This window comes from Acipenser ruthenus, chromosome 6 (genome assembly GCF_902713425.1).
Source record: "Acipenser ruthenus chromosome 6, fAciRut3.2 maternal haplotype, whole genome shotgun sequence".
Lineage (NCBI taxonomy): Eukaryota > Metazoa > Chordata > Actinopteri > Acipenseriformes > Acipenseridae > Acipenser > Acipenser ruthenus.
The window spans coordinates 14888765-14906515 of NC_081194.1; the positions used below are offsets into that span (position 1 = coordinate 14888765).

At 36.8% G+C, this 17751-nt stretch overlaps 1 protein-coding gene across 1 annotated transcript; it reads right to left on the reverse strand.

Annotated features, from left to right (window-relative positions):
• Positions 1-7433: 7433 nt before the first annotated feature.
• On the reverse strand, positions 7434-17142 carry LOC131737260 (protein SPEC3-like). Its single transcript, XM_059025060.1, has 3 exons — positions 16652-17142; positions 10368-10568; positions 7434-9164 (listed from the first exon to the last, which is right to left on the reverse strand). Exons 1-3 carry the CDS (start codon positions 16968-16970, stop codon positions 9076-9078), a joined length of 609 nt encoding a protein of 202 aa, XP_058881043.1. The 5' UTR covers positions 16971-17142; the 3' UTR covers positions 7434-9075.
• Positions 17143-17751: the final 609 nt, after the last annotated feature.

Below are 17751 nucleotides of genomic sequence, written 5' to 3' on the forward strand. Positions count from 1 at the left end.
CTTTTCCCAGGTATTGTTCTTGGAAATATGCTGGATAGCCTAGAAATGGAATGTATGGAGTACCAAGTGACTGGCCTGACGGATCTTAGAAGGGATTTGGCGGCTGATGAAAACTGGCACAAAATTGCACTCTTATACACTGAGTGGAGAGCCACGTTTTCTACACTTGTCAAGTTTCCCATGAATATGTTGGCTTTGCCACACTGTACCAGAATTAGAACTAGTATTTTCCTCAGATGAACCTTGTAAAAACAAACCTAAGAAATCAACTGTCTACAGACATTCTGGATAGAATTCTGACTATAAAGACTGCTGTTAAAACAGCACCAGCAAATTATTCTGTCTACAGATGTGTTCATGCATGACCATAAGAAGTAAATAAGACCTATTTTATATTGTATTGTTTTAGATTTTTTAAAATGATGTCAGTTAAAAAAAATACAGAGTTAGTAAAAAAAAAAAGAAAAAAAAGGCCATTGTAAGTCTGTATGTCAGTAAGAACAAAATTGCAAGGTTGGCAACAGTGCACAAGAGTGAACAAGATGGAATTAGAAATAAATACATGGCCCTATTTTGAAGCAAGCTCAAGTTCAGTTTTTCAAAGAGGAATACAATAATTTGAATCTATAGTAAGTAATAGTAAGAATCTATCAGAACTATAATTAACATGCTCCTACCAGTATCTATGTTGTTTTTAACAAGTTTTATAACATTTATTACTATTAGGGAGCAGCAAATTTGGATTTCACTTGCAGAATTACATCCCACAACTCATAATTACATGATTTGACCACTATGCCCCAAGGTTAAAATCCCATTAGAAATTAAGCATTTTAAATTTGGGTTTCATTTTTGTCAAATATATATTTTTGAGGAATCACTTCTCAGTACTCAGTGGCACTCTGAAACCTTAGGTCTAAGGGAGCTTTTTTTTACTGAATCAATCAATAGCAGTACTGGTTATCATACAGACATTCACACAGACTGACGCAAAACCCTCAAGTTCCCAGTAATTCATCTGGCACTTAACTTTCAAGACAGCACAAACCAAGTGTAATGATAAGAACATAAGAACATAAGAAAGTTTACAAACGAGAGGAGGCCATTCAGCCCATCTTGCTCTTTTGGTTGTTAGTAGCTTATTGATCCCAGAATCTCATCAAGCAGCTTCTTGAAGGATCCCAGGGTTTCAGCTTCAACAACATTACTGGGGAGTTGGTTCCAGACCCTCAAAATTCTCTGTGTGAAAAAGTGCCTCCTATTTTCTGTTCTGAATGCCCCTTTATCTAATCTCCATTTGTGACCCCTGGTCCTTGTTTCTTTTTTTAGGTCAAAGAAGTCCCCTGGGTCGACATTGTCTATACCTTTTAGGATTTTGAATGTTTGAATCAGATCGCCGCGTAGTCTTCTTTGTTCAAGACTGAATAGATTCAATTCTTTTAGCCTGTCTGCATACGACATGCCTTTTAAACCCGGGATAATTCTGGTTGCTCTTCATTGCACTCTTTCTAGAGCAGCAATATCATTTTTGTAACGAGGTGACCAGAACTGAACACAATATTCTAGGTGAGGTCTTACTAATGCATTGTAAAGTTTTAACATTACTTCCCTTGATTTAAATTCAACATGTTTCACAATATATCCAAGCATCTTGTTGGCCTTTTTTATAGCTATTTTAAGAGCTCCTAGTCCCTTTAACACTTCTGCCTCTGTTATGCTAAAGTTAGTAACAGTAACAGGAAGTTCCTCACCTAAATATGAATTATAATGCTGGTTCTGTAGTTTCCAGCACATATCTCCTGAAACCAGACAAGCAGATAATGCACACAAAGAGAATTTGAAAAAGGTGTACACCAAAATCACATGAATCCATTTCTAGGTTATTTTGACTTTTGTCCCACTGTAATTGCAGTATGTGTCAGCTGCTTTCATTATTACTGCCAATGAGTGCATTGACTAACAGTGCTGCTGTCTGAACAACTACATTTGTAACTTCTATCTTGCTCTGCTGGCATAGTTCCTTCTTTGGCAGTCTGTGGAGTTATTACTTTAAGGAACCCTTAAATATATTTTGCCATCACGTATTAAAAATCCTTGAAAACTTCAGGCAAATAAAAAATCTCTGCCAATGATTGGAGCCTATCATTCTTTGTGAACATTTATTTATTTTTCCAAGGTTATTTTCTCAATCATTGTTTGCTCACACATCCTGAACCCCAACGGAAAGAAATGCACCTCTTTACAAAGGATTATAAAATCTGAAAAACAGTTTTTTTATGTAACACACAATAACTGTGCCACAGTAATCCAACTGTCACACATTGGACCAAGCTAAAGTGCTCTGATTCAATTAAAATGACTAACATGCAAAGCTTTCTCTCATAATATGATTTCTTCATAAGCAGTGGTGGTACTGTAATGGGTTTCATATTACATAAGCAGTCTGCTGGAATCTCTATTTACTGATTCTGGTTATGGGTAATATTTCTCAAACTGTACCATATTTCCTAAAGTTGGTATACAAGTTCTATAGTTATCTTCAAATTCAACACCTCTGTATGAAAGGTCAACAGCAACAGCTCCAACAATGGTATTAGGCCGTGAATTATGTATTAGCCCAAGCAATCCTATAAGCTTGGGAAACCTGCTTCATAAATGCAAATCTAAAGGCAGTATGAAAACCTCTTGCAAATAATGGCATTGGGTTTGCCTTTAACCTGTGACAGTCGTGACATTGTTAACTTCACCTCCCTGAAGCAGGATAAGTGGGGTTCTACTGTATATTGTGGGTCTACTGAAAACAGCTGCTGTTATTGAAAGAACAGTGTAGATTTCATAAGATCCTATCAACTGCTAGTATTCCCACTGGTGACCAATGCCATTCAGAAGCTGTCACTCTACAGGCACATTCCCACAGGAATCCCTTCCAGCCAATACATGTCAGCGAGTCCACATCTGGTTGTGGAGTCATGGAGGGCAGCTTCTTTAGCCCCATTTCAGGTAGCATATAGGTGATATCAGCCAAATAGATCACTATGAATATTAGTACTGCAGTTAAAGTGCATTCTAACCACACTGCATTGTTCATGGGAGGACTTTATTCTTTCATATCAGCATTGCCAGAAGTAAAGGGCATGGGTGGTTGCCTAGCAACCACACCTTCCTCACCCAACAGTAACCCACATTTTGCATGTGCGGCACTCACCTTGTAAAATACCTGATTTGAATGAAGATTTTGAAAAGGTGTGTTCACCAAAGAGTCAATTTTGAGAACAATATGCCAGAACTGAGTTCTAAAGGCAACTGCAGTGACAACTTATGACTACACTGTGGCTAGTATCCTTTATATATACACCCATGGACATTTGCATGCAGATATTAGTGTGTTGTGTACTAGTTCATGTCTAGGATTTACAGACAGGGAACCTTCACTGTATCACCAGCTCATTGTAGTGCTGTTGTAATGCCACATTTGCCATTTCCAAAACACTACTCTGACATGTTGTAGAATTTGACTCATTTGATGTGGCATGGAGTTCCTAATGGCTCTTGCCTGTGTTCTATGACAAGGCACTCCAGTATTCTAGGGTTCAGAATTCACCAATGGCAGAACTCACCTTTAAATTCAACCACAATTTACAGGACCAGTATCTGAGCCAAGCACCAAAAAAAATCAAGAAACATACAAAAATTATCTGAGCAATAAAACAATGTTAATAACGTTACAATCTTAATAAACTTAATAAGATGTACAAGTATTGGTTTGTACAGTACTCGTTTAAAATAATTATACAAAATTAATTATATTATTACAGGTTAAAACATTGTTAATAACAATTTAACTTTCACCCATGCTAAATGACTGTATATTTTCTCCATTAATTTTTTTTGTGAATCCACATTTAGTTTGGCAAAACAGGACAGAAACTGCAGGAATCTGTCCTTTTCACTGGCTTAGAAGGACCTATACTGATGATTTAAAAAATATATAAATGCGGTTAAATTATTTGATGCCATCATCTTCAAATGCACCATTTATCTGATAATATCTAATGACATGTCCTTTCTTCCGGTAATACCCTTACACTGAGGAGAGCTGATATGCTATACAAACAAACAATTAAAGAATGAAATGCACTTTGAGGCAGTGCATTATAGTTGGGTAGTAGATGCATTGGTGGGATTTCAAGGCCACAGAATGCTCCAACCCCTTCTGACAGACTAATGTAGTTTCCAGTCACTCACACCTTCGCATGGGAAAGCGCAGAGTGAAAGTATTTTGCAAAGCTGATCCTGCTGAAGGAAGAATTAACCACCATAATGGAGAGGAAAAAGAAACTAAAACTCAATAAATGCTTCTGCTTCAGCAATCACATGATTGATGATAATCACCACTAGAGTAAGTGAACTGGAAATGGCATAGATCTCACAGTGCAGTTCATGGCAAATTACAGTCATACATTCCAAATGTTTTAAGCTTGGTGATTTTATTTTTAAAAGCTATAAATAGAAAATGCTGATCTATCTTTTTATTATTAAAGTTAAAACGAAATATCATATTTTGATATTCGTAGTCCTGACCATAGATACCTAATAGTATGTTTAATAATTCAATGACAATCCTTTACTCACTTGAATGCTTGTCTTTGATTGATACATTAATCTTGCATGGTAACCCTGTACTGCCCTGTAACACCACATAAATAATAATAATAATAATAATAATAATAATAATAATAATAATAATAATAATAATAATAATAATAATAACACTGAGTCCTATTCACTAGCACATGATTTATTTTTTAAAATAAAATAAAGCTTGATATTCATCAAACTGTTGTTTGCTTCTTAAAACAAATAAAACAATGCCCAGTCAAATGATAAAGGGTCTTGCTGTGCTAGGCACATTATATTTAAAGGCTTGGCAATTAACTCTTTCATTTTTGTTTTATGTATTGCTATATTGCTGCAGCTGTAATGTGAAGTGGGTCTGTGTGTCCTGAGCCTATTCACTGTGATTCGCTCTTCTCTTTAGCCTGTCAATGAATAATGTAAGTGATATTACATAATACATATACTGAGCACAGCAGTGATGCATTATTCCTGTAAATCTGATGTGTCAGTTGCAGGTGTTCAGCTATACTGCACTGTATAGGGTTCAGTAGGGCCACATTGTTTTTTTAAAGCCCCCCGAGATCTAGCTGTCTTGTTTGAACTCCCTTAAGGTTTAAATGTATATTTTCATAACCAAAAGACTGGTGAAAAAGAGACTGGAGCTGTTAAGTTAAACATAAGAGAAACGAGAGAGAGCTGAATAAAAACAAATAAGACAAAGGCGTGTCAGTTTAGCTGTACAAAATATGTCAAGAAGGCTGCTGGAGGTTTTATATATATATGTAGAAATTTAAGATAGTGTAGTAGATTCCTGATCCACTGCAGGTGAACAATGGGACATCATTTGACATTACATTTAAAAGAAATGTCCCATGTCCCTCTTTAAATCTGATGTTAAGATACTAGCAAAAGCTATGGCCAACTGTTCTGGGTCTGTTCTCCCTTCAAAACTGTATTTAGAATAGGTTTTATACCAACAACCATTTGCTGTTTATATATAAATCCTGTAGATGAAAGGGGAGAAATACACCAGGTCTTATTCAGATCCAAGGGACATGTTTTCAAAACCCCTTTTCTTGATTCTTGATTTTTTCAGAATAAAATAAACATCAGATATTTCACACCGGTTTACCTGTCAGACAGGTATTTCCTCATAGTTAGCTTTTATATAAGCATTATTGTCCAATGTCATGGAAGACATGGCATCTACTGACTTTTGAGGTTTCTGCACTCAGCTATTTGTGGCTCAGATAAGTCACTGTTGTGCAAATCCATTCTGTTTCCTGAACCCTCTCACATGCTTATTTTAGATAAAGGAGCTCATGTGTGTGTTGTGGTTAGTACAGTACAAAATACTGAAAATTGCCAGCAAATTATAGTGGATACTATGGGTCACACAAATGGAGGCAGTTTGACTGGTTATGTAGGTCCACCGTTTTTGGTAAACTTTCCAAATGGTCATATAGTGAATTGATTTTGAGTTGTACCGTTTTGGTACACGTGGGGATGAAACAATATCAGACTCTCTGATTTTTTAAAGCTTTGTGAACCTGGAATTGACAGAGAAGAAATTAGTTCAGATAATTCCAGCTTACCCACCTTTACTGGAATTAGACTAGAACTGTCTCACTTATATGAAAGAAACAGGGAAAATGTATCAGGGATTTACTTAACTACACCAATTGAATTTAGATAAATTAGCATGTAGACTGGATTTTATAATTGTTAACATTATTACAACTAATTTTGACCATTCTGATTTATTTACTTGTATATTTACCCACTCACTATTGAACCAATCACTATTCTTTATAGACACTTCTAATGTATAACATTCATTGCACATACTTAGTGGCAAGCTAGAATCATTTAGACTGTGGCCAATACCATCTGATACTGGTAAATTCATGCCAGTTTGAGCACTTCAAGTTTTGTCAGATTGTATGCTGCCCACTTGTCAGCCTCCCCTAACCCCAACATATGCCAGTGGTTTCAAATTCCTTCCAAACCCCTTTAATTCTATCTGCTTTTTAAATGACTTTCTACAGTACAAGCATCTCAGCCTCTCCAAGTTCAGGCAAATACTGTCTGCACACATTTATTTCAAACATTGTACTTGTACCTATTCCCCAGATACCTGGCTTATATTGCAATAAACTTCTGATGTTTTCAGGTTTGGAAGACTCAGTACAATGTATGTGTGCTTCTACAGACATAGGCATTTTTAAACCATCTGCACTGTCCTGTGAAAAAGTACTAATGTACTAATCCTGCACACCAGGGAACATATTGGAAGTAGGGAATATATTTTTAAAAAGTTACAGGCTGATTTGAAAAGCTCCAGGAAAATATTTGCATTATTGTTTTGCTAGTGCGGAATCATAACTGGTTTGTTTTCCCTTATTCTATTTTATTTTTTTACAAAAAACAGGTGCTAACTTCGCACTGGAGTACATGCGCATGGTAGTGAATCTGGCCAGACATAATTACAGCAAAACAAACAACAGCCAAAATGTTTAAAGGTCCTCTTGTGTTTGTGTTGTAATGCAGTCTGGTTCACAGCTTAGTGGTCACATGCAGGAGCTGAAAGAGGCCTCAGCTTAGGAGAGGCGTTCCCTCGTGGGACATACTCATATTCAGCTATTTAAAGTCTTAATTTTAAAGCTTGTGCTCCTGTAATCTACATGATTATCCCCTGAATGAATATCCACATGCCAGTGCACTCTTTCAGTGGATTATTATTATTATTATTTATTTCTTAGCAGACGCCCTTATCCAGGGCGACTTACAATTGTTACAAGGTATCACATTATACATTATACAGATATCACATTATTTTTATATACAATTACCCATTTATACAGTTGGGTTTTTACTGGAGCAATCTAGGTAAAGTACCTTGCTCAAGGGTACAACAGCAGTGTCCCCCACTGGGGATTGAACCCACGACCCTCCGGTCAAGAGTCCAGAGCCCTAACCACTACTCCACACTGCTGCCCAATTTACAATGATTATTTCAGATGAACAGAGGTACAGTAAATAAATAAAACTAAAAAGCTGTGGTAGTGATAATAGCATTGCTGTGGCATGTTCTTTGGTAATGATGAAGCCCTTTTGTTTAAATAACGCCTTTGATTTCCAGTCTCTGGCTTTAATAATGGAACTGAGGAGTTCCGTTTTTATCTTGTAACACGCCACAGCAATGCCATTATCCCGTAAACAACACATACTCTGGATTATAAATAGTAGCTATGAGGTAATTTGAAATTAAAAACAACTAACAATAATAGGTTTAAGTGGAACCAGGGGGATGTCCTGAGAAATCGTCAGGGCTATAACATCACATAGCTCACTGAAATGGTCAGGAAGAGGATTCTTGTCATTGTATCATTTTGTTGATACCGTTGGGTTGAAACATGGTATGAGGGGTGGAAATCTGCATCAAAGAAGTACCTACTATCAGCCCTCTATCAAAGTCTGTCATTGTATATTTCCTGTCGTGACTGAAATGTACTAGCAACAGGGTTTTATATTTTACAGAGCTTATGTCAGGAATGGCATTTGCATTACAAATTGTTCATGTAAGGGACTACCCATTCACACAAAAGCAATTGCTATAAGAGGCAGGTGTTTCTAGTTATTTTGTCCTGTCTCTGTTCATTTTGTCCTGACTAGCAGAGAGAAGTGCGAGAAACATACTACACGCTGATATTATAGGCACTCAAACACAACAATATAAAGAACTGTATGAATCCCAGGGTTGAAATCGTTCAGGCAAATCAAACAAATTACGTGGTGAGGCTCAATTGTCATTTATTTAATAAAATATTTGAATCCACCAGAGCCCACTTGATCATATTTTGCTTTGACCAATTTAGCTAGACAGTGTTCACACAAAGATTTTATAACACCAAAATATAATTTCTTCCAAGAAATACGGGCCAGTACTGTAAGTCCAGTTGATCTCCGCCAACAGAATTGTTAGCCTTTAAAAGCAATCGGCAGCTTGCTGCAATTCAACCACTGCAGACTGTGCTGAAGAAGGGTGTATATTTCCATCATTCATTTTTATCATGTCCTTCATTTTGGTCAACTGTGATGCCAGTCATTTTTAACGTCACCTTCATTATATGTGAGTATTACGAGTTGACAAATGAAATAAATGGCAACATATATTTTAAACCCCAAAAAGGATGAAAAAGAAGTGCGTATAAAATAAAACAAAAAAAACACCACTACAGTATAAATAACTTTTGGCTACATTGTGCTGGTATTATATAAGCAGCTAGGATATGTGAGCTCATCAGAGCGGTACAGTTGTGACATACTCTTCTCCCTCCCCTCTCCCTGCCCCTGCGATAAGAAGGCATGTCACTGGGGACTCTGAAGCATTAAACTGGAACAGTTTATAGGCCTGCTGAGGCGTATTCTATTTTGTGCATCTCGGTGGATCCAATACTACATGAAACGACCACTCTTGCTTGAAGTGGAGAATGCTGTTGCCTCTGTTTGCGTTGGTACAGAGTTCTGATCGCTCCTCCTTTGAGCTGCAGAAAAATTATAGAAATGCTGTAGAATTAGTTACTTCACACACAGACACGTGCACACAAACATATATATATATATATATATATATGCATATATATATATATATATATATATATATATATATATATATATATATATATATAATATATGTTGTTTTAATTTCTGCCTTTACCCATTGTTTCTGACACCTCCATGTTTTTTTAAAAAAGTCTGTATTTAATGCTGCCTGTTGTCTCCTTCAAAAATGCTGCAATATGTAAATTGCTATAAATAATATTTTATTTTTACAGGCAATGGCTAACATGCACATACTCACAAGTCAGATCTAGTAGTCCTGAACTGTGATTTTTACAGTCGCTGGACAGGAATTAATATTGTCAGTCATATTGGGAAATATAAATTAGTTCTCATAGCACTGTGACTATAATTATATTTTGCTTGTCTTTGAAGAAAACGAGTTCAACAAGAATACTCACCCATATTGGGAAATATGGATAAATTGGTTTTCATAACATTACAGTGAGAATGATAAAAAATAGTTTAACAGGTTAAAGGTATCTACAGGATCACTCCTATGGACTAAAGACCTGATTTAATACAGTATCTAGGAAAAAGGGTTTTAGGAAAAAAAAACAGTGCAATGCATCCATTTTTATTTATCGTCCAGTATCTGTTAAACAACTCTACATTTTCCCAGTTTAGAGTTAGTTGAATTGTACCCTTACTTACACATTATTATTTGTTTATGTTTGTTAACAAACCTGAATCACTGCTTCAGTAAGAGCAAATGAAATGTGGATGGAGTGGTTTATTGTGATGCAGTAAATAAAGACAAGAAAAAAATCACACACAAGTTTTAGTGCCGAGATGATTTGCATTTGTATAAGAACAGTAGGAATCATACAAGAAAAGATGGGAAGAACATAGGAAATCAGGTTATATAGATAAGTGCTGTAATTGAATCTCAAACCAAACGCTAAGTAATGTTGACAGAAAGTCATCTCTTTTAAACTATAGCATGGTTTGAAATAACCACATATTAGGTGTACAGCTACTGTAATAAGCACTACCATTTAAAATATGGCACTTCTACAGTTAAAAAATATATACCTAATTTTCAGTGGTGGCTGTGGGTTTATAAAGTAAGGTGGGCTGATATATACATTAATAACAAACGAAAGGAGTATGTGATGGATACGTACAGGAGAGACTCAGCATGATGACTCCCCAGGTGATGCTCCAGACCCAGCCAATGAGCAGGAAGGTGACAGTGAAGAGCTGAGCGAGCCCCACCCACAGGTTGAGACACACCAGAGCCAGCCTCTCATCGCTGCCCCCCACTCCTCCTGCCAGTGCTGAGGGCACCGGACGGCAGAGCAGGGTCAGACCAGACAACACTGTACCTGGAAAACAGCAGAGTATCACACTCACACAACGAAGAGCAGCGGGATAGAGGACCAAGGTTTCTATAAAAGAACACACCTTGGTGGCAGGGATGATGTCTGACAGACACGCAGTGGTGTTGCTGTTGTAAGTGTGGCGCAGTGGCCAGCTGTAGGTGACAGTCCACAGTTACAGGAAATTGCTTTTCAAATTTAGAGATGTGGTCCCAACATTTGGCTATCGCACAAGCATTTTAAATTCTATTTGACACAGCTCTGTACTCTGGAGTGTGATTTTATCTTTAAAAGGGTTTACTTTTATCTGTTTGAAATCCTCTGTGAGGTTAATAAAATCCTGAAGGTTTGTTTTTTCTTGCTCAGTATGCAAATAAATGCTCTCCTTTGGAAAATTTGGCTATTTGGAAATGAGGGTGATCTTAATGAGTACTGAGTGAATCAGCAGGTCAGACTAGAGGTTGCCAGGTCAGTAACACATTTATATACAAGTTGTTAATAATGAAGTGTCCTCCCTTTGTTTACAGGTTACTCCCAGGGCTGGATTAACCTATATGCAAATGATGCTATAGTGTAGGGTCCCCAGCAGAATTGGGGCCCACGCGAGGTCGCCGTTTGTTTGGGACACTTTATAAAAACTGCATGTGGGCGGTCGGGCCCACACACACAGGAAGAGAGGCACACAGACGCTTGCTTTCGGTTCATTTTTTTCTTTTATGATGGCTAGGCATTCCTTCTTGATTAGAGCATACCTGGTCCCTGAGTCTCTCATGCAAGCAGCTTCCTGCTAATGTACAATACACACCTTCTACCTCCTGGGAGAGATCCATCCCTAGTCCTACTAATTTCAGTTTTACGGCCAATTTAAAAACCTGTCCTGTCTCAAATGTGCACAGTATGCGCTGACATGAAACACCAGCAAAGCCTCTTCTCTTTGACAAGCACCCACAAACATAACAAGTCATGTTACCACAATACAGTACTTGTGTTCCACCGGAAAATTGATACTGGTCCTGTACCTGCAGTCTTAAATACCATTGCTTTTAAAAACAATATATTAGAGAGTCCTGTGGACAGTTAGAGTTGATGGTTAAACTTGGTACACTTTTGACTGATCTACAGTAGTGGCAGTGTTTAGATCAGCTGAACATATCCTGGAGTCCTTTCTGCTTAATTACAGCAGGTACACTAAAGCCACTTAATTGCACCCTATAACATTTTGGTTTCATTTTCCAGTTGAAACAGGGTCACATACTGCATTGCTGGCTAGCAGTTGCCGACTTTGTTGCAGCTGTATAATTGCTGTTCTCCTGTTACATCAGTGGAAATATAACATTGATTTTATATTATCGTAAAAATAACAGATTTTGATGTAATTTGATATTTATATTTATAAAAACACTTCTACCAACAGTTCTACAAATCAATTTACAGGATACGATATTGTATGAAAAGAGCACCAGTAGTGTTGAAAGATAACAAATTAAATAATACATGTTTGTTGATGTAGAGGCAACATATCCCTCACTAAAGGAAATCGGAACACTACAGCTTCCTGAAATGTATTTAGAGCTTGTATTGTTTGATCATTATCCACTTCCAGTATATACTGCAGCAGAGTGAGTATCCCTCTTATTTCTTAATCTCCTTGGGAATAATGAACCATTGCCTTCATTACCTGACAGACCACCCACAGTGCTCAAACAACCTGGAAAGACACTTAACGGGTATATAAGGACCTTCCATGTGTTGCTACAACTGTTTAAGTAAGGTGTGTGTATTGTGTGATTTTTTAAATCTTTAAATTGCATTCCCTGCCTCAAGATGGCTTCACCTGCATGGACCTCTCAGAACTACATTTCCTATCATCCTCCTGCTCACTGGTAAATCCATCTCAGTTACATATGTGAGCAGGAGGATGATGGGAAATGTAGTTCTGATAGGTCCATGTGAAGCCATCTTGAGGCAGTGAATGCAATTTAAAAATTTTAAAAAGTGGTCAAAATGTAAAAAAAAATAATTAAAACAATACACACACCTTACATAAACAGTTGTAGCAACACAATAAAATAAAAAGGTTCTTATATACCCTTTAAAACGAGGCAGGAAACACTTAAAACCAGCTCCCCTTCCTCGAAACAGTAAACGTGAGGTGCTGCAGACACTAACGGGCTCCAGTGTTACTTGTACAGTAACATGGTACTTGATTGTAGTGGCATGAATTCAGAAGGTCACCCCACCAGAAGTAGTGTGTTTGATTTCCATTGATGTAGAATTTAATGCAGTGAACTGCAGTATTGGTTGTGATTCACTGCAAACTTTCCAATAATTCTTCACATAGTGGTGTGGCTGTTCACAGATTGTATCTCCATAATCTGATTCAACTGATAAAATAAAGAAGACTCAGGTATGGCACAATGACACAAGAGGGCTGAGCTTTGCCTGAAGGTCTATGCCAAATAAGGTCTATTTTAATGCCATTTTGTATGCAACGCTCATAATTTATAGCCTTTCTCAACATAGTGTAGCTACAGCAAGCTTGCTAGTGGTACAGTGACCAGGGAAATAGTCATACTGTAAAAAGTCAGGTTGAATGTCAAAGTAAATACAATTGTACTATAGTCTTAAAACTCACAAAGAGTAAGTAGCGGGGTTCCGAAAAATATAGCGTTACACATCCCCACGTGTTGCTACAACTGTTTAAATAACGTACCTGTAATTGTTCTTTTCATTGTTAACATCCATTTTACACTTATAACTTCAAAATGTCCGCTCTAGTGCACTGATAGTATAAGGATTATTGCCCACATTGTCAAACAGGGAACACATCGGGGAACATTCAATTGCTCTTCCTGCATTGATTTAGAGGACAGATCTCAAATCCTAGTGCACTACAGCGGATATTTTGAAATAGACTTTAAATTTATAAGTTACTCTTTAAGTTTCATGTTAAAATATATCAAATTCCTCCTCTCAGCATTTATGGTAACAAGAACCGATTGCAAAACAGAATGGGAAGAACTTAAAATGGGGTTCTAAAAACAGGGCTCTTTTGTCTTTGTATGCAGCTATACAGAAGCTGTTGCCACTGTGGCTAGAATATGCAATGCATAAAGCCATCATGGTCAGACTCCCTGGCTTTCCAAACGTCATCTGAACCTTCTAATGTTCAGTCGATGAAGAACCTTCTGCAAAATCTTAATCTAAAAACACCCCTTGGATCAATTGAAATTCCATCTTTTCTTCTTCTGCTGGATAACCTGCACACACATATTCATAAAGAATCTGTTCTCATCTTTTCACTGTGTTGCTGTTTAGTGCAGTCTAAGTAACTCTCCAGTAACACTCCAGTGTCTCTAATTTGAAAAACACATTGTGGTGGTTGGTTCACAGACAATGAAACTTGTTATGATTCTCTATATAATAGAAATTACCAACAGAAGGCCACACAAAGCTTTTCAGAAGTAGGAGCAACTCAAAACAGGCAAGTTGGTCATTATATCCTGTGCAATTCGATTTACCAACGTGTAATTGCAAGATGGAATAAATCTATTAAAAATGTAAAAGAGATTTTGGGGATAAATGCCAACAATGCTCCATTTTTTTTAATCAAACTGGGTTTTTTATCAAAGCAGCATTAAGGCTGAAAAAAGATTAATGTTGATTACTTTCACACAGCTGACATCTTTTATCTGGGTTGTTTATGTAATTTTAGCTTTTGCAATGCTGTATAAATGCCCTCAGTATTTTAGCAGACTTGCGATTTGGAGAGTTTAGTCTTTTGGCCCTTATATTAAAGATCTATTTCATTTTCTCTCTTCTGTAGAAAAATGAGTGATGATTGAAGTACAAGCCAGTGATTGTGTGGACTGTGGGGAAAATCTCAAGTATCTCAAAAGCATTATCATTTTTTTAATTGATGAAAAGCCTTCATATATTGTATTTAATCTTGTTAATATGATGTATCTCTTTGGACATAAATAGTAAATCATTGTTAAGACCACATGCCTTAAGCTGTAAAAAGCCTTAGCCAACAACACACCGGATCATGCGTAGTTTGTCATACTCTGGCAGACATTTATGTGTTTGGAGATGGGCGGTGGAGCTGAAAAATATAACAGTTAGGGCCCAATTCAATTAAAGTTGAGCTAGGAAAAAGTTTTTTTGGAAAATCCAAATCTAGCATCAATGAAGCTTTCTAGTAAATGCATTTGAAATGCACTGGTGTGTTTGTGGAGTGTCCTCACAAGAAAGGAAATAACACTTGGAAAAAATGGCTGAATTAAAAGTAACGTTTGAATTTCAAGCCCTTTATATCAAGTGTTACCACTGAACCTTCATCAAGAATGTTGCTGTCACAGGTAAACAACAAATGATAATTTTACAGCAGCAATAAAACAGTGGGCAGAATACAACTTCTAACAGCTCTAGTAAGAAGCCTGTATCAGTGACTTCAGTGCTCTATTGCTGTTAGGTAATTCCAAACAGCTGACACTTCCAAAGGGAAGACTGCAGTGCTGTGCCAGCTTGGTATAGCAGGGCACTGCAGCAGTTCAGTCACTGGGTTCAACTGCAGTGTGTCTCGCAATCTAAATCACTAGCTGGGATTATGTCAGGTTGCAGCTTCTTACACAGATATCTGTTTCACTAGCACTCAAAGAGAAACTCAAGCATGATTTTGTACGTCCTGGTCAAAGTTACTCTTATTGACAGTAAAATATATCTACATGTTTATATAAATCATACACATTTACAAACAAGAAGATTTAAGTTTGATAAAGGAAAATAACCCAGTGTTTGCCATGCCTTATTTGTGATTATCTCCTTTACACAACTGCAGCTGGCTGTGCGATTTATCTCTTAGGTTTACATAATCAATCTTCCAGAATATATGATAATGAAAGTAACATGTTCAGCTCATTTCTCTCCAGAAACATCTTTTACACAAGGCCTGTTAGCCTAGATTCACACTGGTCTGTATTTTTTAATGACCTTGTATTTTTTTTGGTTTTTTTCATTGATGACCACTGCATGTTTTCTTGATTTCTTGGTTCCTCTCTGTTACTGTACTAGCAGATTTTTTTTTTTAAGTTGTTGCAATTGACAATTTAATCTTCAAGTGCTCTACATACCTGCAAAGGCAGCACCTCTTAACTATTTAGCTTTTTTCACATCTGGAAATTAAGGCTGTAACAGTTTAAATTGTTTAAAAAGGTCTGTATTTTACTAAAAGTTTAACCAAAAATGTCCTCTTCTATGAGGACATTTTCAAGTTTTTTTTCTTTTAATTGTAAACCACTTTTCATTGAATACTGTATACGAAAATTAAAGTAACATTTGAAATAAAAACTAAAGAACATTATTAAGATGACTACAAATATTAATCAATTTGAATTTTTTTTGTGTATGTGTATGAGTTTAAACAGTAAACAATCGTTTCCACAGAAGGTTGAAATGTTTAATCTATTAAACCTAGATCTACAGCTTTACTGGAAATGGTAGCAATTTCAGTGGATCCTTTTTGTGGCAGCATATACCGAGAGCAGGGAAGGGTGAAAAGGTATCCAAAAAGAGTATCTCCGAATCCTGTATTTGCTGTGTGGCTGCAAGTGGAAGCTGAATTAACCTTGGTCCCTACTAGCAACTCGATATGTCTTTTTATAGATACTGGAAGTGAGACAACGACCTATTTCAAGCTTTAATTATTTTACCAGAAAAAATCTATATTGAGTCTCACAACTCATTTAAAAGGAGGTCCTGGGGAACCACAGAAGAATATAAGGTCATGTTAAAAATACAGATCAATTACAATGAAAACCTAATTACAAAAAAAAGAACAGATGAATGTTCCCCAATATCTGTAATGCTGCTCACAAATTAAAATAGAAATTAAAATAGAAGAATATGCAGAGGCCATGGTACTAAAGCTAATCTGAGTCAATGGGACATTTATAGTGGGGATGGATGCAATATGGAAATATATGCTTAAATCAGAAATACTTCGTCAAAACGTTTGTTAGTGTGTCTATTTGTAAATTAAACTTAAATCAACAGTTACATTGTAAAAATATGTCTGCATGTTTCATTACCTGTTCCTGGTATGACGATGTTGAGCAGCAAGCAGATGACAGCCAATGGCGTGGTCATGATGGGGATGGCTCCCACAATTCCAGCTGTCTTCCTGTTGATGTCCTCGCTGTGTTTCCAGGGGAGTGCTCCTGGCTCACAGCCCTCTGGGATAACCTGATTGTTTCTAGGGTTTCCTATTGAAGATTCCTTGTCAGTAAAGGGCATCAGAGTTAACCTGTCCTCAGGTTTCAGCCCCATTGGCATAATAACCTCTGAAGAACTCTTATTGTTTTCCTCTAAAGTGGCTGTTACTCTAAAAGCAGGCTGTTGGTTTTTCATAGTTAATTAATCAACTTTCTTATTCTACTCTACAGCTGACCCCAGTCTTGAAATGCTGAATGATCTCTGAAAAACTTTATAATCCCTAGACACCAAAAGGGTACCTGAGTGACCTCAGTCTGGGAAATTCTCTCCCGATAAAACTATAGCCGAGACTGTGTATACAGAAGAGTTACCAGGTTACCAGGCCCAATGTTGTGAAAGAGATTTCATACGGTTAGATCATAGGGTTGACCTCTCTGGGTTAATTTGTGTTGACTAAACTTCAAAGCTAAAGCAGTTAGTCATTAAACAACATTGTATCTTACCTGATGTGTAACAATAAACTAGAAAACATCTATTATAAACATTTATATACAAATATAACTTAAATACTATTAATAACTTTTAAAACATAACTTTGCAAAACATATTAATCATTTTAAGGACAACCCATTTAGACAAAAGTGTCTGTTATATATGGTAGGTGTTTCCATAGTTTCCATGTGAAGTTATTTTCCTAGCCATGTTCACTCACAGGGTCAGGGTGTGTTTCTTATATTTTTCTTGGATTGATTCAGAGCTGTTAGACCTCAATTAAACCAGACACTTCAGACCTCATATAGTGTACAGTTCTGTAGAAGCACTTAACCCTGTGGCATTAGGGAGAAACTACATTAGTGCTACCAGTAGAAACAGCACAGAGCCCTGCAGCAAAGCACACTGCGAAACTGATACCAAGTTTAATTTCGTGGGACATCAGCACTCCTCTTAATGATCCACTTGATGATGCAAAAGCACA

Excerpts from the sequence above, each read along its gene's own strand:
- LOC131737260 (XM_059025060.1), bottom strand. The coding sequence starts at position 16,970 with ATGAAAAACCAACAGCCTGCTTTTAGAGTAACAGCCACTTTAGAGGAA. Across the intron at positions 10,569-16,651 it reads CATCGTCATACCAGGAACAG|GTACAGTGTTGTCTGGTCTG; the intron begins GTAATGAAACAT and ends GCTGTTTTCCAG. Across the intron at positions 9,165-10,367 it reads CATCATGCTGAGTCTCTCCT|CTCAAAGGAGGAGCGATCAG; the intron begins GTACGTATCCAT and ends ATTTTTCTGCAG.